A 24,626-nucleotide genomic window follows, 5' to 3' on the forward strand; every position below is an offset into this window, starting at 1 on the left:
AAGGTCCCAAACAAATATAGGTCCTTAAACCTTTGCAACAAGTGTATTAATTAATTTAATTTTGCCCCAGGTGCATCTTACAAATAAAGTTAAAAAAGAAACTTTGTAAATAAGCTGTGTGTCTCCATAGCAACAGACTACAAACAATATCTGTGTAGTCTGATGCCACAATCCTCTGCCGCCTTTTATAGGTAATCTACCCAGCGTATGTACGAAAGGAGTATAAAACCACAGACAGACTTAGTTAATAGTTTTTAACCATGGAGACGTATGGGCCAGCATAGAAGCTGTATAAACAAAATGGTAGGACAGTTTGAATGATGAGCGCTTCCAAAGTTGCATTTTTGAAATGGAAAATCTGTCAGACAACCCATAGGGCGTCCATTACAATGACTACCGTGGTTGTCGCTCAGTTTTCCCAAACTCCAGAATGGAGAATATGCCTCATTTTGCAGTGACAGTGAAGGTTTGGCAGAACTACCACCTAGATACAAGCTCATTATCTCATCATAGAAAACACCTATCAAAATGGGTCATGGGGGCGATCAACTGATTACCCCAGGTCCAGCTCCTGCCTACTCTGGAAAAATTAATCCCGGTAAGCCACGTATTTCCCCTACAGCTATCACAGCTCGAGTCTATCAGGACACAAGCCATTCTTATCGAGCAGTTATCACTTCTGGATCAGCACATAAGGGGTCCCAAGCAGGGGACACCCCACTATAATATTTATATGCCTTCATGAGATTCTGATCATGGACCAAATGGACGGTCCACCCATGATTACCATCGTCCCGCTAAACACTACTATTTTGCATATTTGGTTCATAAACCCAAAAATGTTTCTGGTGGAAACCATCTGTAAGAGGCCCTTTAATATGTAAAATATAAATTAATAGTATACATGGATTTGGGTGGATTTCAGTCTTTTTTGCTAGAAACCAAAATACAGAGGGAAATTTTCATGACTTAATGTGTTTGTTTAAACAGGCTATAAGGGGTCGTGGAATGGAGATCACCTTTATGCATGTACATACTTTACACAGTGACAAAGTTCATAATATGTAACAGAGAAAGAAATTCAGGGGGGTGAATTAGTGTATGCAACAATGGCTGAAATATGTAGAACACATTTGAACATTTTGCTGAAAGAGAAAGAGCACTGTGCATTTTACTAGACCTACTAGCAAGTAATCACTTTCCCTGCAGTGCCCCCGCAGGGAAAGTGAAGTATTACATCATCCTTAAAGAAATCAGTAGGCTGCCAGTAAAGTGCACAGTTCCTCCATAGTGAATAGTCATTTCTACTTTGGCTGATCTGATTTAGAAAAATCTCTGAATTACTTAATGGTGTATTTGTAACCACAGCTAATCAGTTTTGAAAACATTGACTAAGATTTAAAGTCATCATGAGTAAAGATGGATGTCTCACTGATGGGAGCCCTCCAATAATAAGGGCGAGACTAGAAGAAATTTAGGACACTAGGAGGACATATGATGCCCAGACATATTACTCGAAGCAAGGATCACCAAGCTACAACTTGCCTACTTTAGACCCATCATACGAAGAGCGCAATCACCGGAGAAGGACGTCATGGTCGGAAGAACAGAAGGAACAAGGCAAAGACGAAGACCAGCAGTCTGATGGCTTGATACTATCAAGATAACGGTGGAGAAGACCCTGGTGGACTTATCTATGCTTGCACAAGATCGATCCTCCTAGAGATCGTTCATCCATCATGTCGCTATGGCTGTAGATCGAGCCGTAGGCCGTTAAACAAAAAAATAAAAAGGAGGACATGTGAAGTGATATTGAGTAGAGAAATGCGTTAGAGGAGGTGTCAAGTTTTAGCTACTCGATAGCCAAAGTTTGAAAGATTGACCTCTTGATTTTGTAACGAAACAACAGTACATTAGTATCTGATCTCGTATGTAAATCCTGCCCTTTGCGCAAAATCGGTCAATCAGTTGTGTCCATGCTAGGGGCCATTGTACAAGTCCAAACCAGAACTAATCCGTGATGGACCTAAGGTAATATTTACCGACGGCCGCCTGTCTCGTCCGGTCAGAGAAAAATGTCTGGAATTTTAATGTGACAATACTAAGTGCCCGATGTTTCTCCTGACCTGTTCATACAGTGAGAGGTCACAGTTCATTCTATGTAATTCCATCTTAAATACCAAAATTTCTGACTTTTCTTTAAATTCATTACTCATAAAATGAAACATTTGATTTTCTTAGTATTGGTAGCTCATGCTAGAATTTTCTAATACCTAGGTAATATCTATCAGAGGAAAATACACTCAAATGCAACTTTAGTTGACGATTATTTACTTATACTGCAAAGGACAATTTAAAAAAAAAAGATTTTTCAAAAATGTAATTCATTCTATTTCTTTGTTTACAAAACATGCTTAATTTTTGCCATTAATTTCAATGCAATGAATATAACGTGTGCGTCAGTCATCCACAGGAGGCAATAGTATGCCAACTACACTACATCTTAGGTTAGATATAAAAAAAAAATTCACACATTTTTATTTTTTTTTGCATCAAAATAAGTTGTGAACGAAGAGGAATTTTGTGATAATTTTTTGTGGTGTTGAAGAATTCAAAATGTTTATATTCTATGACTTGCAGTACCTTTTATAACCACTAGTAGGTGACGTAGCACTATCATATTCCAATTATGAGATCCCTGAACTTTGTAGTTTGTGGATTACACTAGGGCTGGATTTGCATGTACTTTACTTAAAAGGGTTCTTCAGAACTATTTAATTTTTTTTAGCTATAGGCCTAAGAACTTACAGGCAGATAGTTGCTAACTACCTGTCTTATGTGTCCGGCGCCGATCTCTGCCTAACTTTGGGGTGCTAGCTGTCAATCAACATGATATTGGGAGCCACGCCCAGTCGACAGCGCAACCAGAAGATGAAGAGTTGCTCTCTTGACGTGGAAAAGCTGAATCACTGGCCGGAGGCTCTTAGGCGGCACCAAGTACAGCAAGTACCTGCCTGTTAGTATTTTGACTCATAGAAAAAAAATAGTCCTTGACACCACCCATTAAGATGTGAACTACCTGCCTTTTCGACTGTGTGACAATCTATCCCATCACGTACCGCTCCGGCTGTCGATTCTCCGTTCCTTCTCTTCTGCTCTCTATAAAAAGTTATAGAAAGTCCAGGGAGATTCACCTAGACAAAGTTTTGTCAACTCCATTACTTTCTTGTGTCGAGAATATTGGAAAGAAGTAATAGAATCCTATCCAATTAAATTCTTTGGCAGAAAAAAAGTGTCAAACATTGAAATTCAAAATTTCCTTCTTACTCCAGCAAAATAATTGTTCGGGAATCTTTTCTCTGTTTTTTTTTTTTTTTTTTTTTTTTACAGACAAGGGTTGATAAATTTTAATTTTTGTTCCGGCTGTGAATTTTTCTCTTGAAATGCTTTCGAAAGCTTCTTTCCAAAGTGCCGAAGAGAATTTTCATTCCCTTTCACAAATCCTGAAAACGTTAAGATAGAATAAAAAAAAAATAAAAGTATATAAAATTCTGCTAGCTCAATGAAGAGCGACATCCTAATAATACATTTCAGCTCCCATCTGCATATTCTGTACATCCTGAGATTAAAAGCTACTTAAAGGGCAAAAATGGATATAATTAAAAAAAAACATAAAGGCTTATCTACAACAGTTATAAAAATTTCAGTAGGAAAATAGCAATTTATAAAAGAAAGACACATTTGCAGTCCTATAAAGAAGTCGGGAAAAGTGCATATGATATGTTATGGAGCAATAGGCAACTGTCGAAAAACATTCCGACTCTCATTCAGCCCTGAATAAAAGCCTACAAACAATATATGTCTTTACTTGACAGTCTTCGTTAGCTTGGCTGATGCTTCGAAGAAAGAAGCAAAAGGCAAAAAAACTCCATTTGTCAATACACAACTGATTAGTACTGTGACGGAAGCTGAAGTCCAAATGTTGGTCGGACTCTTACATCTCCATGGACGAGGGTGGAAAGAAGAAAAAGTAGCATTGGCTGAACAATACATTCAACATTGGCCACATTTTTGGGAAAATTGTTTTGGTTAGTAGAACCACATTATCCGTCCCTGCAATCAATATAATTTCCTTTAATCCAAAAGCAGATTTGCGCATATTTAAGAGGAGTGATACGAACCGCGACATTAAAATCTTGTTTGTCACCGTTTTTGTCCACCCACTGGTGTCCGGAGAAAATTCCAATAACTTTACGTTCCCATCTTTGTTTGTCGCGTTTCCACATCCTGACATAAACTCCCGAACCGCTGGCTCCGGGTTGGGCATCACATTGCTGGTAAAGTAGGTCGTAGGTTTCCTCTTTGACATCACAAAATCGATATACCAAGTTCCCAGGTCTATCGTTGTCAAAGCCGGAGAAGTGGATTCTTCCACCAGGCAACTGTCGGCCAGTTGGACTCACGCCGATCATCATGAATTTTCTCTTGTGGGGTTTTTTGAGTTCTAATAAGGCATAGTCGTAATCCATGCCAATGTCATTGGTATTGCCTTTAATCCATCCTTTGGGAACGTGGGTCCTTTTCACCCGAATCCATTGGAATTTCATTTTTTCGCTAGATCCAGAATTTGTTTCGTTGAGACCTTTACCGCCTTCTTTGAATTTAGGCTTTAAGAATCCCACTCTAAGCTTTTGTGCTCCCTTGACATAACTTTTGCCATCGTGAATGCAGTGGGCAGCTGTGAGGACATGCTTCTCTGCCACCAATGTGCCAGTGCAACCAGTGGACAACTTTACGGAAGTTGAGAAAGGATAATTGAGTAAGAAGTTTTTCCCGTATATACTAAACCTACTGTCATATCCATAGATTTGTCTTTTACGACGGGACTTCCCATGGCTTTTTCCAGTGTCTGCCCTGTTGGCAAAAACATAAATCCCTACTTCAGTCAAAGTGCGGCTCCCGTTGGAATACAATGTTTCGTAAGCCATGTTGTCCTTCAGCTCATCTAAAGTAGGCATCGGGATATGCTTGTGACATTCTGACCCACACGAGCCTGGAACATCCAGCCTGGGTTCTGCATCAAAGTGAGGTTTCTCCAGGCCAGTGGTCAACTGAGGAAGAACCACTGGAACTTTATATGTTGGCCATGTTGGTTTAGAACTAGAGCTGTGGGAACTGACCCAGGAGATCAGGAACAGGAGGACACAAGCTGCAGAAACTTTTCTTGCCATGATTAGGTTTTCAATCTACAAGAAAGAAAAGTTAATGATTAATTATTCTGAATTATTCGTGTCTATTAGGTAAAGATACAATACATAGAAAGGATACCAAATTAATCTTTTCTAAACTCTTTGCTGGAGAACTGAACTCCTGTTACAATTTTTGCTTTTGGATTATATGGCTACTCGTCATGTCCCAGGTTAGAGATCAGACTGCTCCCAATAAAACTTCAATAGCATACATTAAGGAAAAGTCGGCCACCTTGGTAGAGTCTCCAAGAATTTTTTAACAAGATGTCATCATGAGGACTTTTGCTAATGGTTAGGAGGTTGTGTGTGGAATTACAGCCAAGACCCATCAAAGTGAATAGGATTCAGCTGCAATTCTACAGAAATTGTGGACAAAGAATTTGATATTTTTCCGATCATGTGCTTCCCTCTAATGCTTGCGTATTACTGTGGTATTCTGGGTGATTTACATACACATACCCCCATCTGGAGCAGCAAACCTCATGTACACGTCAAAAATCACAATAACACATTTCTGGATTATTTCTACTGAGATGCCTGTAGCGAGGGTCAAACAGCGAGATGGCTGATGACAGTACCTCGAGGCCACGCGCCTATAAACAGCCCACCAACGGAGCAGAAAACCCATTAGACTGCATGCATCTTTCAGAGTAGAGTTTAATTGGCACATCATATCATTAAGCTGAGCAAGAAATGGGGCGAGAGTCATGATCGGGTCATTGCTCAGAGAGAAAAATAATTTAGTTCACGGTCCATGCATTTCTGGAAAATGTAAATATTCAGCGCTGACTTGTATGCAGTTGTAATAGGGCAGCCATAGACCACTGAATAGGATCCGAACCGAACAGGGCTGCACAGCAAAAATTCTCTTCTTCATGGTGGAAAGTAATATAGAAGTAATATTCTTCTACATAGTGGCAGTGTTATAGCAGTTACATTCTTATACATAGTGGCAGAATTATAGTAGTTATATTCTTATACATAGGAGCAGTATTATAGTAGTTATATTCTTGTACATAGGAGCAGTATTATAGTAGTTATATTCTTGTACATAGGGGCAGTATTATAGTAGTTATATTCTTGTACATAGGGGCAGTATTATAGTAGTTATATTCTTGTACATAGGAGCAGTATTATAGTAGTTATATTCTTGTACATAGGGGCAGTATTATAGTAGTTATATTCTTGTACATAGAGCAATATTATAGTAGTTATATTCTTGTACATGGGGGCAGTATTATAGTAGTTATATTCTTTTAAATAGGGGCAGTATTATAGTAGTTATATTCTTGTACATGGGGGCAGTATTATAGTAGTTATATTCTTGTACATAGGAGGCAGTATTATAGTAGTTATATTCTTGTACATAGGGGCAGTATTATAGTAGTTATATTCTTGTACATAGGGGCAGTATTATAGTAGTTATATTCTTGTACATAGGAGCAGTATTATAGTAGTTATATTCTTGTACATAGGGGCAGTATTATAGTAGTTATATTCTTGTACATAGAGCAATATTATAGTAGTTATATTCTTGTACATGGGGGCAGTATTATAGTAGTTATATTCTTTTAAATAGGGGCAGTATTATAGTAGTTATATTCTTGTACATGGGGGCAGTATTATAGTAGTTATATTCTTGTACATAGGGGACAGTATTATAGTAGTTATATTCTTTTAAATAGGGGCAGTATTATAGTAGTTATATTCTTGTACATAGAGCAATATTATAGTAGTTATATTCTTGTACATAGGGGCAGTATTATAGTAGTTATATTCTTGTACATAGGGGCAGTAGTATAGTAGTTATATTCTTGTACATGGGGGCAGTATTATAGTAGTTATATTCTTTTAAATAGGGGCAGTATTATAGTAGTTATATTCTTGTACATGGGGCAGTAGTATAGTAGTTATATTCTTGTACATAGGAGCAGTATTATAGTAGTTATATTCTTGTATATAGGAGCAGTATTATAGTAGTTATATTCTTGTACATAGGGGTAGTATTATAGTAGTTATATTCTTGTACATAGGGGCAGTATTATAGTAGTTATATTCTTGTACATAGGGGCAGTATTATAGTAGTTATATTCTTGTACACAGGGGCAGTATTATAGTTGTTATATTCTTGTACATAGTTATATTCTTGTACATAGGAGCAGTATTATAGTAGTTATATTCTTGTACACAGGGGCAGTATTATAGTTGTTATATTCTTGTATATAGGAGCAGTATTATAGTAGTTATTTTCTTGTACATAGGGGCAGTATTATAGTAGTTATATTCATGTACATAGGAGCAGTATTATAGTAGTTATATTCTTGTACATAGGAGCAGTATTATAGTAGTTATATTCTTGTACATAGGAGCAGTATTATAGTAGTTATATTCTTGTACATAGGGGCAGTATTATAGTAGTTATATTCTTGTACATAGGGGCAGTATTATAGTAGTTATATTCTTGTACATAGGAGCAGTATTATAGTAGTTATATTCTTGTACATAGGGGCAGTATTATAGTAGTTATATTCTTGTACATAGGGGCAGTATTATAGTAGTTATATTCTTGTACATAGGGGCAGTATTATAGTAGTTATATTCTTGTACATAGGGGCAGTATTATAGTAGTTATATTCTTGTACATAGGAGCAGTATTATAGTAGTTATATTCTTGTACATAGGAGCAGTATTATAGTAGTTATATTCTTGTACATAGGAGCAGTATTATAGTAGTTATATTCTTGTACATAGGGGGCAGTATTATAGTAGTTATATTCTTGTATATAGGGGCAGTATTATAGTAGTTATATTCTTGTACATAGGAGCAGTATTATAGTAGTTATATTCTTGTACATAGCAGCAGTATTATAGTAGTTATATTCTTGTACATAGGGGGCAGTATTATAGTACCGTAGTTATATTTTACTACTCCAACTCTAATACTTCTACTTTGATACTGAACCCTGGAGACAAGAATTATACAAAGTTATAAATCCCATGAGAGTAGCCCCTACGAGGGCACATTTAATTTTAAACCCTTCATGACCGCAGCTTTTTCGGTTTTGCGTTTTGTTTTTCACTTCCCTCATTCCCAGAGCCACAACTTTTTTATTTTTCCGTCAATGCGGCCATGTGAGGGCTTACTTTTTGTGGGACGAGTTGTACTTTTGAACGACACCATTGGTTTTACCATGTCATGTACTAGAAAACGGGAAAAAAATTCCAAGTGCAATGAAATTGCAAAAAAAGTGCAATAATCCCACACTGGTTTTTTTGTTTGGCTTTTTTGCTATGTTCACTAAATGCAAAAACTGACCTGCCATTATGATTCCACATGTCATTACGATTTCATAGACATCAAACATGTCTAAGTTCTTTTTTATCTAAGTGGTGAAAAAAATTCCAAACTTTGCTTAAAAAAAGCGCAATTTTCCGATACCCGTAGTGTCTCCATTATTCGTAATCTGGGGTTGGTGAGGGCTTATTTTTTTACGTGCCGAGATTACATTTTTAATGATACCATTTTAGTGCAGATATGATCTTTTAATCGCCCGTTATTGTATTTTAATGTAATGTCGTGGTGACCAAAAAAAAACCATAATTTTGGCATTTTGCCTTTTTTTCTCGCTACGCCGTTTAGCGATCAGGTTAATACTTTATTTATTGATAGATCGGGCGATTCTGAACGCGGCGATACCAAATATGTGTAGGTTTGATTTTATTTTTATGTTTTTATTTTGAATGGAGTGAAAGGGAGGTGATTTAAACTTTTATACATATTGTTTTATATTTTTAAAAACTTTTTTTTCATTTTTGGCTTGCTTCAATAGCCTCCATGGGAGACTAGAAGCCGCCATAACTCGATCGCCTCTGCTACATAGAGGCGATGCTCAAATCGCCTCTATGTAGCAAAATTACAGCCTTGCTATGAGCGCCGACCACTGGGTGGCGCTCACAGTAATCCAGCACTGACAACCATAGAGGTCACAAGGAGACCTCTGGATGTCATGCCAATGAACCGGTGACCCCAGTTCACATGACGGGGGTCAGCGGTGTGCATATTCCACGCCCGATGGCAGGAAGCGCAATTTAAATGCCGCTGTCAGAGTTTGACAGCGGCATTAAACTAGTTAATAGGCACGGGCGGATTGCGATTCCACCAGCGCCTATTGCGGGCAAATGTCAGCTGTTTTAAACAGCTGACATGTCCCGGCTTTGAGGTGGGCTCACCACCGGAGCCCACATCAAAGCGGGGGGATACTAACATCGGCATATTAGTACGTCCGATGTCAGTAAGGGGTTAGTTTTGCTGCAGGATACAATTGCATTTACTGTACTGTTCCCAATAACGCAGTCAATTAGGACATCATGCATTTCCTTCCCCTTGAGTCAGAATGGTGGATACACCTAATGTCACGCACAGTGTAGGACACACTAAGTGCACCACAAAGGGATAAGTGAAGGGGAACCAAAGACTAAGAAATGGAGGAGTGGAAACCCCTAGACAGATCTAACATCACCCTGTCTGTCCTATCATCCCTATATAGGTTTTGCACCTATCGCCGAGCAGGATACCTAATCCTTTCCTGGTCCTGGCAATATTCCCAGCATCGGGAAGCACAGGATGAGGCGCTAGTCTACAAGGCCAACCGCTGAGACCTTCTGCAGCCAGATGCAGTGCGACTGTTGCAGCCTCTGACATACCCGTGACACCTAATGGACAGAAATACAATGTAAAGCCATAACCTTGGACGCTACAGGTCATTAGAATCTATGACTCACAATCCATTCAGCCAGGTTAGGATGAGTTTTTCTCCGCCAGAAAGATGTTTTTGGAAAATACATTACACAGAATAATCACCAGTCACGGGAGGAATTTCATGAGCCATGACCCTGCCAATAAATGGACGGAAAGCCTCATCCTGCAGTCCGCTCATGCCTGGATGAGTCACTCCAGTTCTCAGGAGAAGATGGAAATGTGCATGTGAACTTCCCCCACAAATCTCCTAAAATATTATATACAGAAATAATAGAGTAATCTGTGTAAGATCTCAATTCCAAAAATTTCTGATTTTACTTTCAGTCTAGCAGAGTTACACAACGGCTGCGACTATAGAGTTTGTGTTCTGAGACAGAAGAATATTTAGAATTGAGAGTCCTCAGTGGTTCTGAGTAGAGTTGAGCGACCTTGACCTTTTTAGAGTCGAGCCGGGTTTTGCGAAACCCGACTATGTCCAAAGTCGGGTCGAGTGAAATCGGCCGATTATGACGTAAAGTCGGGATCGACCGAAACACGAAACCCAATGCAAGTCAATGGGGCAGCATAGTCGGCAGTGAGTGGGGGCCAGGAAAACACCTAGAGTGGCCATTTTAATGTCAAAACCATCCATTCTTCTTAATGAAGCTTGTCAAGCGTAATTTACCTTATAATAATTGGAAGGCATTTGAAATTGGGGGTCATTTGGCTAAAGTTGTGGGGGGTAGGGCTGGTTCAAGTAATTAGTGGGCCCAGGAAATCTGGACCACGTCACGGCAGTGGAGCAGGGAGAGGTAAGTATTTCAACTTTGCAAGTGCTGTGAACCTGAGCAAGCAGGGGGGGCCCACTCGTTGGCATTGGCACTGGCACAGGGCCCCTCAAAGTACAGCGGTGTGTTTGCACGGCGGGGGCGCCTCCCACCGGCAGCAACACTTTTGCGTACTATGAGAGGCCCTGTGCCAGTGACGTCGCCAACTAGTATTCCTCCCCCCACCTGATGAAGGAACCTGCACTTTCATCTGCACCTTCCTCTTTGTCCCCGTGTAAGGTGGTATGGTATGCGGGAAGAGCAACCTGACTTTCAGCAGGGTCACAATGTTGTTGTGTAGCGTGCACGGGGAATGTTGCGTTATGGGTCAATGTACCAGCAGACTCATCTATCACTGGCTGGGCAATGGGCACGATGAAGTGGAAACACAGATATAGGCCCAAAGAAGAAAGTGGGCTAAATGCAGTTCAAAATTGGTAACACAGGAATAACCAGGGGGCATTGCAGTGGAGGACAACTGGAATGAGAGGCTGACACAGAGAGTAGGGCCAAATCAGTAAGTAGTCGAAATGCAGTTCAAAATTGGCAACCGTAGTAAACAGGCGGCACAGCTTTGTTCAGTGGAGGAGAACAGCAAGGAGTGGCAGACACCGATAGTAGGCCCCAAACCAACTAGTACGCCAAATGCAGTTGTTCCATTTAACCACAATTTAATGAGAGCCTGAAGATAGAAGCTCAGGAAAGGCAACCTGGGGAACACCTTGGAGTGTAACACACCATCTCTCTCCACCCCATACCCATTTTGTATGGCCTAATGCAGTGTACTTTTCTACAACTACTAAACGAGAGTCGGAAGACCGAAGCAATGGCAAGGAAACCTGGGGAACACCTTAGAGTGTAACACACCCTCTCTCTACACCCCATACCCAATTTGAAGGCCTAATGCAGTGTAGTTTCCAAGAACTACTAAACGAGAGCCGGAAGATCGAAGCTCAGGAAAGGCAACCTGGGGAACACCTTGGAGTGTAACACACCCTCTCGCTACACCCCATACCCAATTTGAAGGCCTAATGCAGCGTAGTTTCCAACAACTACTAAACGAGAGCCGGAAGATCGAAGCTCAGGAAAGGCAACCTGGGGAACACCTTGGAGTGTAACAAACCCTCTCTCTACACCCCATACCCAATTTGTAGGCCTAATGCAGCGTAGTTTCCGACAACTACTAAACGAGAGCATGAAGATCGAAGCTCAGGAAAGGCAACCTGGGGAACACCTTGGAGTGTAACACACCCTCTCTCTACACCCCATACCCAATTTGTAGGCCTAATGCAGCGTAGTTTCCGACAACTACTAAACGAGAGCCGGAATATCGAAGCTCAGGAAAGGCAACCTGGGGAACACCTTGGAGTGTAACACACCCTCTCTCTACGCCCCATACCCAATTTGTAGGCCTAATGCAGCGTAGTTTCCGACAACTACTAAACGAGAGCCGGAATATCGAAGCTCAGGAAAGGCAACCTGGGGAACACCTTGGAGTGTAACACACCCTCTCTCTACACCCCATACCCAATTTGAAGGCCTAATGCAGTGTAGTTTCCAAGAACTACTAAACGAGAGCCGGAAGATCGAAGCTCAGGAAAGGCAACCTGGGGAACACCTTGGAGTGTAACACACCCTCTCGCTACACCCCATACCCAATTTGAAGGCCTAATGCAGCGTAGTTTCCAACAACTACTAAACGAGAGCCGGAAGATCGAAGCTCAGGAAAGGCAACCTGGGGAACACCTTGGAGTGGAACACACCATCTCTCTACACCCCATACCCAATTTGAAGGCCTAATGCAGAGTAGTTTCCAAGAACTACTAAACGAGAGCCGGAAGATCGAAGCTCAGGAAAGGCAACCTGGGGAACACCTTGGAGTGTAACACAACGTCTCTCTACACGACGGAAGGGCTGATTCTTAGGAAGGAAGGCTGTTGGAAATAAGCATTGCGCGTCCGAGGGTGATTATATTCTTATTAGGTATATACTCACCCTCGGACGCGCCCTGCTTCTTTATTTGGAATGAATGTTTATTTGCAATGTGGTGTTGACTTTCTCTATTATTTTGGTAATTAATGATTTTATTATTTTCATTATTTTGCATCTTCTCGGCAATAATATAAAGAAGACGCGACAGGACAACACTCGGTGGATGCCATATGTGTGTTTTCAATTTAAAAAAACTTTCAGTTAACTACTTGCAGGAGAAAGTAATTGTAGCTGGTGGCCATTTTTAGTACTGTACCAGATTAGAGTTGTGTGTTTGTTTTTAATGTTAAAATGTCTGCATTTGATATCTCACCAGTATTTTCTTTTTTATAAGCAAAATACTTATTTTTATATTTTCTGATGTTGGTTCCAGGGGTACACGGCCAGCAGTGCCCTGGTCAGTGTAGTAGTAGTTGAAAGAATGGACCGCAGACAGGCATCGAAGGCCTAAAATAATAACACATGGCTGTAGGCAATTTTAAATTGGTTCCAGGGGTACACGGACAGCAGTGGTGTGGTCAGTGGAGGCCTAGTGGAAGGAGTGACCGCAGACAGGCATCGAAGGCCTAAAATAATAACACATGGCTGTAGGCAATTTTAAATTGGTTCCAGGGGTACACGGGCAGCAGTGACCTGGTCAGTGTAGTAGTAGTTGAAAGAATGGACCGCAGACAGGCATCGAAGGCCTAAAATAAAAAAATTGGGCTGGCTGTAGGCAATTTTAAATTGGTTCCAGGGGTACACGGGCAGCAGTGGTGTGGTCAGTGGAGGCCTAGTGGAAGGAGTGACCGCAGACAGGCATCGAAGGCCTAAAATAATAACACATGGCTGTAGGCAATTTTAAATTGGTTCCAGGGGTACACGGGCAGCAGTGACCTGGTCAGTGTAGTAGTAGTTGAAAAAATGGACCGCAGACAGGCATCGAATGCCTAAAATAATAACACATGGCTGTAGGCAATTTTAAATTGGTTCCAGGGGTACACGGACAGCAGTGACCTGGTCAGTGTAGTAGTAGTTGAAAGAATGGACCGCAGACAGGCATCGAAGGCCTAAAATAAAAAAATTGGGCTGGCTGTAGGCAATTTTAAATTGGTTCCAGGGGTACACGGACAGCAGTGGTGTGGTCAGTGGAGGCCTAGTGGAAGGAGTGACCGCAGACAGGCATCGAAGGCCTAAAATAATAACACATGGCTGTAGGCAATTTTAAATTGGTTCCAGGGGTACACGGACAGCAGTGGTGTGGTCAGTGGAGGCCTAGTGGAAGGAGTGACCGCAGACAGGCATCGAAGGCCTAAAATAATAACACATGGCTGTAGGCAATTTTAAATTGGTTCCAGGGGTACACGGACAGCAGTGACCTGGTCAGTGTAGTAGTAGTTGAAAGAATGGACCGCAGACAGGCATCAAAGGCCTAAAATAAAAAAATTGGGCTGGCTGTAGGCAATTTTAAATTGGTTCCAGGGGTACACGGGCAGCAGTGGTGTGGTCAGTGGAGGCCTAGTGGAAGGAGTGACCGCAGACAGGCATCGAAGGCCTAAAATAATAACACATGGCTGTAGGCAATTTTAAATTGGTTCCAGGGGTACACGGACAGCAGTGGTGTGGTCAGTGGAGGCCTAGTGGAAGGAGTGACCGCAGACAGGCATCGAAGGCCTAAAATAATAACACATGGCTGTAGGCAATTTTAAATTGGTTCCAGGGGTACACGGACAGCAGTGACCTGGTCAGTGTAGTAGTAGTTGAAAGAATGGACCGCAGACAGGCATCGAAGGCCTAAAATAAAAAAATTGGGCTGGCTGTAGGCAATTTTAAATTGGTTCCAGGGGTACACGGACAGCAGTGGTGTGGTCAGTGGAGGCCTAGTGGAAGGAGTGACCGCAGACAGGCATCGAAGGCCTAAAATAATAACACATGGCTGTAGGCAATTTTAAATTGGTTCCAGGGGTACACGGACAGCAGTGGTGTGGTCAGTGGAGGCCTAGTGGAAGGAGTGACCGCAGACAGGCATCGAAGGCCTAAAATAATAACACATGGCTGTAGGCAATTTTAAATTGGTTCCAGGGGTACACGGACAGCAGTGACCTGGTCAGTGTAGTAGTAGTTGAAAGAATGGACCGCAGACAGGCATCGAAGGCCTAAAATAAAATAATTGGGCTGGCTGTAGGCAATTTTAAATTGGTTCCAGGGGTACACGGGCAGCAGTGGTGTGGTCAGTGGAGGCCTAGTGGAAGGAGTGACCGCAGACAGGCATCGAAGGCCTAAAATAATAACACATGGCTGTAGGCAATTTTAAATTGGTTCCAGGGGTACACGGGCAGCAGTGACCTGGTCAGTGTAGTAGTAGTTGAAAAAATGGACCGCAGACAGGCATCGAATGCCTAAAATAATAACACATGGCTGTAGGCAATTTTAAATTGGTTACAGGGGTACACGGACAGCAGTGACCTGGTCAGTGTAGTAGTAGTTGAAAGAATGGACCGCAGACAGGCATCGAAGGCCTAAAATAAAAAAATTGGGCTGGCTGTAGGCAATTTTAAATTGGTTCCAGGGGTACACGGACAGCAGTGGTGTGGTCAGTGGAGGCCTAGTGGAAGGAGTGACCGCAGACAGGCATCGAAGGCCTAAAATAATAACACATGGCTGTAGGCAATTTTAAATTGGTTCCAGGGGTACACGGACAGCAGTGACCTGGTCAGTGTAGTAGTAGTTGAAAGAATGGACCGCAGACAGGCATCGAAGGCCTAAAATAAAAAAATTGGGCTGGCTGTAGGCAATTTTAAATTGGTTCCAGGGGTACACGGGCAGCAGTGACCTGGTCAGTGTAGTAGTAGTTGAAAGAATGGACCGCAGACAGGCTTAGAAGGCCTAACATAACAAACTTGGGCTGGCTGTAGGCACTTTTAAATTGGTTCCAGGGGTACACGGGCAGCAGTGGTCTGGTCAGTGGAAGTCTAGTGGAAGGAGTGACCGCAGACAGGCTTCCAAGGCCTAACATAACAAACTTGGGCTGGCTGTAGGCACTTTTAAATTGGTTCCAGGGGTACACGGGCAGCAGTGGTCTGGTCAGTGGAAGTCTAGTGGAAGGAGTGACCGCAGACAGGCTTCCAAGGCCTAACATAACAAACTTGGGCTGGCTGTAGGCACTTTTAAATTGGTTCCAGGGGTACACGGGCAGCAGTGGTCTGGTCAGTGGAAGTCTAGTGGAAGGAGTGACCGCAGACAGGCTTCCAAGGCCTAACATAACAAACTTGGGCTGGCTGTAGGCACTTTTAAATTGGTTCCAGGGGTACACGGGCAGCAGTGGTCTGGTCAGTGGAAGTCTAGTGGAAGGAGTGACCGCAGACAGGCTTCCAAGGCCTAACATAACAAACTTGGGCTGGCTGTAGGCACTTTTAAATTGGTTCCAGGGGTACACGGGCAGCAGTGGTCTGGTCAGTGGAAGTCTAGTGGAAGGAGTGACCGCAGACAGGCTTCGAAGGCCTAACATAACAAAATTGGGCTGGCTGTAGGCACTTTAAATTGGTTCCAGGGGTACATGGGCAGCAGTGTATGGTCAGTGGAAGTCTAGTGGAAGGAGTGACGGCAGACAGTCTTCGAAGGCCTAACATAACAAAATTGGGCTGACTGTAGGCACTTTTAAATTGGTTCCAGGGTAACACGGCCAGCAGTGGCCTGGTCAGTGTAGTAGTTGTAGAAAGAAGGGACCGCAGACAGGCTTCGAAGGCCTAACATAACAAAAATGTCAAAACAATGGTATTGTCAGTGCCAGGCATTGAAGGATGTCAGCGGCTAGACTACACATTGGTGAAGCTGTGAGAGATAATTTTGCTAGTGGTAGAGCACTGTTTGAGCTGGGGGGGGGAACTGTCTTGTGGCCGGCGGTACAGGCACAGGGCCCCTCATATTACAACGGTGTGTCTGACGTTGGGTGCGCACCACCACCGCCAGAGACACTTTATTGTACTATGAGGGACCCAGTGGCAGTGCCGTCGACCAAAAGCGGCCACACCCACCTCTTCAGACAAACAGCACTCTCAAGGGTCCAAGCGCAAAGTGGCGATAGCACGGCCCCGTGTGGGGAGTTTGGCCATTTCGTGAGGTGGAAACATGTCGTATGCTGGACAATCAGGTGAAGAAAATTACGAGATTGGAAAAGTCATTCAGAATAGTCCACAGGCAAGACCTTTTCATAGGAAAGCTAGGTGTCAGCCGGGCAGGGTGGGGCAAAAGATTTTGAAATCCAGTTGTGGTTCATTTTAATGAAGGTTAGATCATCTACATTTTGGGTAGCCAGACGAGTCCTTTTTTCTGTTAGTATTGAACCTGCAGCACTGAATACTCTTTCTGATAGGACACTAGCTGCCGGGCAAGCAAGCTCCTGCAATGCATATTCTGCCAATTCTGGCCAGGTGTCTAATTTGGATGCCCAGTAATCAAATGGGAATGACGGTTGAGGGAGAACGTCGATAAGGGATGAAAAATAGTTTGTAACCATACTGGACAAATGTTGTCTCCTGTCACTTTGAATTGATGCTGCAGTACCTGTCCTGTCTGCGGTCATAGAAAAATCACTCCACAACCTGGTCAGAAAACCCCTCTGTCCAACGCCACTTCTGATTTCTGCCCCTCTAACACCTCTGGTCTGCTGGCCCCTGGAGCTCGTGTGAGAACGATCACGGGCGCTGTGTGCAGGGAATGCCAGAAGCAAACGGTCAACAAGAGTTGATTGTTTTGTTGCTAATATTAGTTCCAAGTTCTCATGTGGCATAATATTTTGCAATTTGCCTTTATAGCGAGGATCAAGGAGGCAGGCCAACCAGTAATCGTCATCGTTCATCATTTTTGTAATGCGTGTGTCCCTTTTGAGGATACGCAAGGCATAATCCGCCATGTGGGCCAAAGTTCCCGTTGTCAAATCTGCGGTTGTGCTTGGTTGAGGGGCAGTTGCAGGCAAATCTACGTCACTTGTGTCCCTCAAAAAACCAGAACCCGGCCTTGCCACGCCACCAATTTCCCGTGCCCCCGGGAAAGCTTCCTCATTAAAAATATACTCATCCCCATCATCCTCCTCATCCTCCACCTCCTCTTCGCCCGGTACCTCGTCATGTACACTGCCCTGACCAGACAATCGCTGACTGTCATCAAGGCTTTCCTCTTCCTCTGGTGCAGACGCCTGATCCTTTATGTGCGTCAAACTTTGCATCAGCAGACGCATTAGGGGGATGCTCATGCTTATTATGGCGTTGTCTGCACTAACCAGCCGTGTGCATTCCTCAAAACACTGAAGGACTTGACACATGTCTTGAATCTTCGACCACTGCACACCTGACAACTCCATGTCTGCCATCCTACTGCCTGCCCGTGTATGTGTATCCTCCCACAAAAACATAACAGCCCGCCTCTGTTCGCACAGTCTCTGAAGCATGTGCAGTGTTGAGTTCCACCTTGTTGCAACGTCTATGATTAGGCGATGCTGGGGAAGGTTCAAAGAACGCTGATAGGTCTGCATACGGCTGGAGTGTACAGGCGAACGGCGGATATGTGCGCAAAGTCCACGCACTTTGAGGAGCAGGTCGGATAACCCCGGATAACTTTTCAGGAAGCACTGCACCACCAGGTTTAAGGTGTGAGCCAGGCAAGGAATGTGTTTCAGTTGGGAAAGGGAGATGGCAGCCATGAAATTCCTTCCGTTATCACTCACTACCTTGCCTGCCTCAAGATCTACAGTGCCCAGCCACGACTGCGTTTCTTGCTGCAAGAACTCGGACAGAACTTCCGCGGTGTGTCTATTGTCACCCAAACACTTCATAGCCAATACAGCCTGCTGACGTATGCCAGTAGCTGCCCCATAATGGGAGACCTGGTGTGCAACAGTGGCAGGTGCGGATGGAGTGTTTGTGCGACTGCGGTCTGTGGACGAGCTCTTGCTTCTGCAGGAGGACGAGGAGGAGGAGGAGGAGGGGGTGCGAACGGCTACAGACAACTGTTTACTAGACCGTGGGCTAGGCAGAACTGTCCCAAACTTGCTGTCCCCTGTGGACCCTGAATCCACCACATTTACCCAGTGTGCCGTGATGGACACGTAACGTCCCTGGCCATGCCTACTGGTCCATGCATCTGTTGTCAGGTGCACCTTTGTGCTCACAGATTGCCTGAGTGCATGGACGATGCGCTCTTTAACATGCTGGTGGAGGGCTGGGATGGCTTTTCTGGAAAAAAAGTGTCGACTGGGTAGCTCGTAGCGTGGTACAGCGTAGTCCATCAGGTCTTTGAAAGCTTCGCTTTCAACTAACCGGTAGGGCATCATCTCTAACGAGATTAGTCTAGCTATGTGGGCGTTCAAACCCTGTGTACGCGGATGCGAGGCTAAGTATTTCCTTTTTCTAACCATAGTCTCATGTAGGGTGAGCTGGACTGGAGAGCTGGAGATCGTGGAACTAGCGGGGGTGCCGGTGGACATGGCAGACTGAGAGACGGTGGGAGATGGTATTGTTGCCGCCGGTGCCCTAGATGCAGTGTTTCCTACTACGAAACTGGTGATTCCCTGACCCTGACTGCTTTGGCCTGGCAAAGATACCTGCACAGATACAGCAGGTGGTGCGCTAAATGGTGGTCCTACACTGCCGGAAGGGATGTTGCGTTGATGACTAGCTTCATTGGCCGAGGGTGCAACAACCTTAAGGGACGTTTGGTAGTTAGTCCAAGCTTTCAAATGCATGGTGGTTAAATGTCTATGCATGCAACTAGTATTGAGACTTTTCAGATTCTGACCTCTGCTTAAGGAAGTAGAACATTTTTGACAGATGACTTTGCGCTGATCAATTGGATGTTGTTTAAAAAAATGCCAGACTGCACTCTTTCTAGCATCGGATACCTTTTCAGGCATTGCAGACTGAGCTTTAACCGGATGGCCACGCTGTCCTCCACCAGGTTTTGGCTTTGCCACGCGTTTTGGGCAAGATACGGGCCCGGCAGATGGAACCTGTGGCGATGTTGATGCCTGCTGCGGCCCCTCCTCCTCCTCTGCTTCAGAACTGCTGCCGCCTGCACCCTGTTCCCCCAATGGCTGCCAATCGGGGTCAAGAACTGGGTCATCTAATAACTCTTCTTGTACCTCCTGCGCAACTTCGTCTGTGTCACCGTGTCGTTCGGTGGTATAGCGTTCGTGATGGGGCAACATAGTCTCATCAGGGTCTGATTCTTGATCAGCACCCTGCGAGGGCAATGTTGTGGTCTGAGTCAAAGGACCAGCATAGTAGTCTGGCTGTGGCTGTGCGTCAGTGCACTCCATGTCAGATTCAATTTGTAATGGGCATGGACTGTTAACTGCTTCACTTTCTAAGCCAGGGACGGTATGTGTAAAGAGCTCCATGGAGTAACCCGTTGTGTCGCCTGCTGCATTCTTCTCTGTTGTTGTTTTTGCTGAAGAGGACAAGGAAGTGACTTGTCCCTGACCGTGAACATCCACTAACGACGCGCTGCTTTTACTTTTACCAGTTTCACGAGATGAGGCAAAAGAGCTAGAGGCTGAGTCAGCAAGATAAGCCAAAACTTGCTCTTGCTGCTCCGGCTTTAAAAGCGGTTTTCCTAATCCCAGAAAAGGGAGCGTTCGAGGCCTTGTGTAGCCGGACGACGAACCTGGCTCCACAGCTCCAGACTTAGGTGCAATATTTTTTCCCCCACGACCACCTGATGCTCCACCACTACCACTACCCTCATTACCAGCTGACAATGAACGCCCCCGGCCACGACCTCTTCCACTAGACTTCCTCATTGTTTTAAAAACGTAACCAAACTAACGTTATTTGTTGCAGTCACACAACTTACACGGTGAGCTATAACTTCAGTATGATTTAGCTACCCCTTTACAGGTTGGTGAGACCACAGCGAAAATCAGGCCCAATGTTACACACTCTTTTTTTGGTGGCTGCAAATTAGAGAGATGCCCCACACGCAGGACTGTCACTGAAGCACAAATGTTAATATTAATGTCACACTATTATTTTTTTTTTATTTTTATTTTTTTCAGGAACACTTTAGAAACCCCCCAAAAAAAAAAAAATAGATTTTTGCAGGGAGAATTTAGAAAACAAATGTAACAAACTATATGCTTTCTATGGGCCACTGAGTGAGAGATGACGCACACAGGAATCAGGAGTGGCACACAAGCCCAGAGGCCAATATTTTTCTACCAATGATTGATGGAGTTATTTTCTCTGGTAGATTTTGGAACCCAAATCAAGGAAAAAAAATGTAGGCTTTCTATGGACCACAATTGGAGAGAGAGAGAGAGAGAGATGGCACACCCAGGAGTCAAGACTGGCACACAAGCAGAAAGGCCAATATTAATCTCCCACTGTTTTTTTTTTGTTTTTTTTTTTTTTTTTTTTTTTCAGGGAGACTTTAGAAAAAAAAATAATAAAAAAAATATGATTTTATCAGGAAGAATTTAGAAACCAAATAAAATAAAATGATTTTTTCAGGGAGAATTTATAAAACAAATAAAACCAAAAATAGGCGTTCTATGGCCCACTGACTGAGAGATGACGCACCCAGGAGTCAAGACTGGCACACAAGCAGAAAGGCCAATATTAATCTCCCACTGTTTTTTTTGGTTGTTTTTTTTTTTTTTTTTTCAGGGAGACTTTAGAAAAAAAAATAATAAAAAAAATATGATTTTATCAGGAAGAATTTAGAAACCAAATAAAATAAAATGATTTTTTCAGGGAGAATTTATAAAACAAATAAAACCAAAAATAGGCGTTCTATGGCCCACTGACTGAGAGATGACGCACCCAGGAGTCAAGACTGGCACACAAGCAGAAAGGCCAATATTAATCTCCCACTGTTTTTTTTTTTTTTTTTCAGGGAGACTTTAGAAAAAAAAATAATAAAAAAAATATGATTTTATCAGGAAGAATTTAGAAACCAAATAAAATAAAATGATTTTTTCAGGGAGAATTTAGAAAACAAATAAAACCAAAAATAGGCGTTCTATGGCCCACTGACTGAGAGATGACGCACACAGGAGTCAGGAGTGGCACACAAACCCAGAGGCCAATATTTTTCTACCAATGATTGATGTAGTTATTTTCTCTGGTAGATTTTAGAACCCAAATCAAGGAAAAAAAATATAGGCTTTCTATGGACCACAATTGGAGAGAGAGAGAGAGAGAGAGAGAGATGGCACACCCAGGAGTCAAGACTGGCACACAAGCAGAAAGGCCAATATTAATCTCCCACTGTTTTTTTGGTTGTTTTTTTTTTTTTTTTTTCAGGGAGACTTTAGAAATAAAAATAATAAAAAAAATATGATTTTATCAGGAAGAATTTAGAAACCAAATAAAATAAAATGATTTTTTCAGGGAGAATTTAGAAAACAAATAAAACCAAAAATATGCGTTCTATGGCCCACTGACTGAGAGAGAGAGAGAGATGGAACGCTTAGTACTGGCACACAAGCCCAAAGGGCAATATTAATCTCCCTTTTTTTTTCCAGGGAGAATTTCTGAAACCCAAAAAAAAAATAAAATAGGCTTTCTATGGCCCACTATTTGTGAGAGAGATGGGACGCTCAGGACTGGCACAGATGGCACGCTCAGGACTGGCACAGAAGCCCAGAGGCCAATATTAATCTCCCTTTTTTTCTGGGAGAATTTATAAAACCAAAAAAATATTTAAATAGGCTTTCTATGGCCCACTATTTGTGAGAGAGATGGCACGCTCAGGACTGGCACAGATGGCACGCTCACAACTGGCACACAAGCCCAGAGGCCAATATTAATCTCCCTTTTTTCAGGGAGAATTTCTAAAACCCAAAAAAAAAATAAAATAGGCTTTCTATGGCCCACTATTTGTGAGAGAGATGGGACGCTCAGGACTGGCACAGATGGCACGCTCAGGACTGGCACAGAAGCCCAGAGGCCAATATTAATCTCCCTTTTTTTCTGGGAGAATTTATAAAACCAAAAAAATATTTAAATAGGCTTTCTATGGCCCACTATTTGTGAGAGAGATGGCACGCTCAGGACTGGCACAGATGGCACGCTCACAACTGGCACACAAGCCCAGAGGCCAATATTAATCTCCCTTTTTTCAGGGAAAATTGATAAAACAAAAAAAAAAATTAAATAGGCTTTCTATGGCCCACTATTTGTGAGAGAGATGGCACGCTCAGGGCTGGCTGGCACAGATGGCACGCTCAGGACTGGCACACAAGCCCAGAGGCCAATATTAATCTCCCTTTTTTTCTGGGAGAATTTATAAAACCAAAAAAATATTTAAATAGGCTTTCTATGGCCCACTATTTGTGAGAGAGATGGCACGCTCAGGACTGGCACAGATGGCACGCTCACAACTGGCACACAAGCCCAGAGGCCAATATTAATCTCCCTTTTTTCAGGGAAAATTGATAAAACAAAAAAAAAAAATTAAATAGGCTTTCTATGGCCCACTATTTGTGAGAGAGATGGCACGCTCAGGGCTGGCTGGCACAGATGGCACGCTCAGGACTGGCACACAAGCCCAGAGGCCAATATTAATCTCCCTTTTTTTCTGGGAGAATTTATAAAACCAAAAAAATATTTAAATAGGCTTTCTATGGCCCACTATTTGTGAGAGAGATGGCACGCTCAGGACTGGCACAGATGGCACGCTCACAACTGGCACACAAGCCCAGAGGCCAATATTAATCTCCCTTTTTTCAGGGAAAATTTATAAAACAAAAAAAAAAATTAAATAGGCTTTCTATGGCCCACTATTTGTGAGAGAGATGGCACGCTCAGGGCTGGCACAGATGGCACGCTCAGGACTGGCACACAAGCCCAGAGGCCAATATTAATCTCCCTTTTTTTCAGGGAGAATTTATAAAACCAAAAAAAAAAATAAATAGGCTTTCTATGGCCCACTATTTGTGAGAGAGATGGCACACTCAGGACTGGCACACAAGCCCAAAGGCCAATATTAATCTCCCACTGTATTTTTATCAGGGAGAATTTATACACCCCACAAAAAAAAATACAGAAAAATGAAAAGGCTTTCTATGGCCCACTATGTGAGAGAGATGGCACACACAGGGATGGCACTCTAGCAGAAATGCCAAATTGCCAATCTTAATCTCCCACCAAAAAAAAAAAAAAACAGGGAATGTCCTACAATTACTATCTCCCTGCCTGCAGTAATCTCAGCCAGGTATGGCAGGCAGCTACTATCTCCCTGCCTGCAGTAATCTCAGCCAGGTATGGCAGGCAGCAATAAGGAGTGGACTGATGCACAAATGAAATAAAAAGTGTGGACAAACAAAAAAGATAGCTGTGCAGAAAGGAAGGAACAAGAGGATTTGTGCTTTGAAAAAAGCAGTTGGTTTGCACAGCGGCGTACACACAGCAATGCAGCTATCAGGGAGCCTTCTAGGGCAGCCCAATGAGCTACAGCGCTGAGGGGAAAAAAAAAAAAAAAAAACTTCCACTGTCCCTGCACACCGAGGGTGGTGTTGGACAGTGCAAATCGCTGCAGCACAAGCGGTTTTGTGGTTAATGGACCCTGCCTAACGCTATCCCTGCTTCTGACAAAGCAGCAGCAACCTCTCCCTAAGCTCAGATCAGCAGCAGTAAGATGGCGGTCGGCGGGAACGCCCCTTTATAGCCCCTGTGACGTCGCAGACAGCAAGCCAATCACTGCAATGCCCTTCTCTAAGATGGTGGGGACCAGGACCTATGTCATCACGCTGCCCACACTCTGCGTTTACCTTCATTGGCTGAGAAATGGCGCTTTTCGCGTCATTGAAACGCGACTTTGGCGCGAAAGTCGCGTACCGCATGG

At 43.2% G+C, this 24,626-nt stretch overlaps 1 protein-coding gene across 1 annotated transcript in view; it reads right to left on the reverse strand.

The window, feature by feature from the left end:
- Positions 1-3,353: 3,353 nt before the first annotated feature.
- Positions 3,354-24,626, reverse strand: part of PRSS23 (serine protease 23) — an 81,112-nt gene continuing 59,839 nt past the window's right edge. Inside the window, exon 2 of the mRNA XM_069759276.1 lies at positions 3,354-5,246. Coding sequence (XP_069615377.1) covers positions 4,104-5,246 — 1,143 coding nt within the window. The 3' untranslated portion in view covers positions 3,354-4,103. The remainder of the gene's footprint in view (positions 5,247-24,626) is intronic.

Source organism: Ranitomeya imitator, chromosome 3 (assembly GCF_032444005.1).
Source record: "Ranitomeya imitator isolate aRanImi1 chromosome 3, aRanImi1.pri, whole genome shotgun sequence".
In the NCBI taxonomy this organism is placed as follows: domain Eukaryota; kingdom Metazoa; phylum Chordata; class Amphibia; order Anura; family Dendrobatidae; genus Ranitomeya; species Ranitomeya imitator.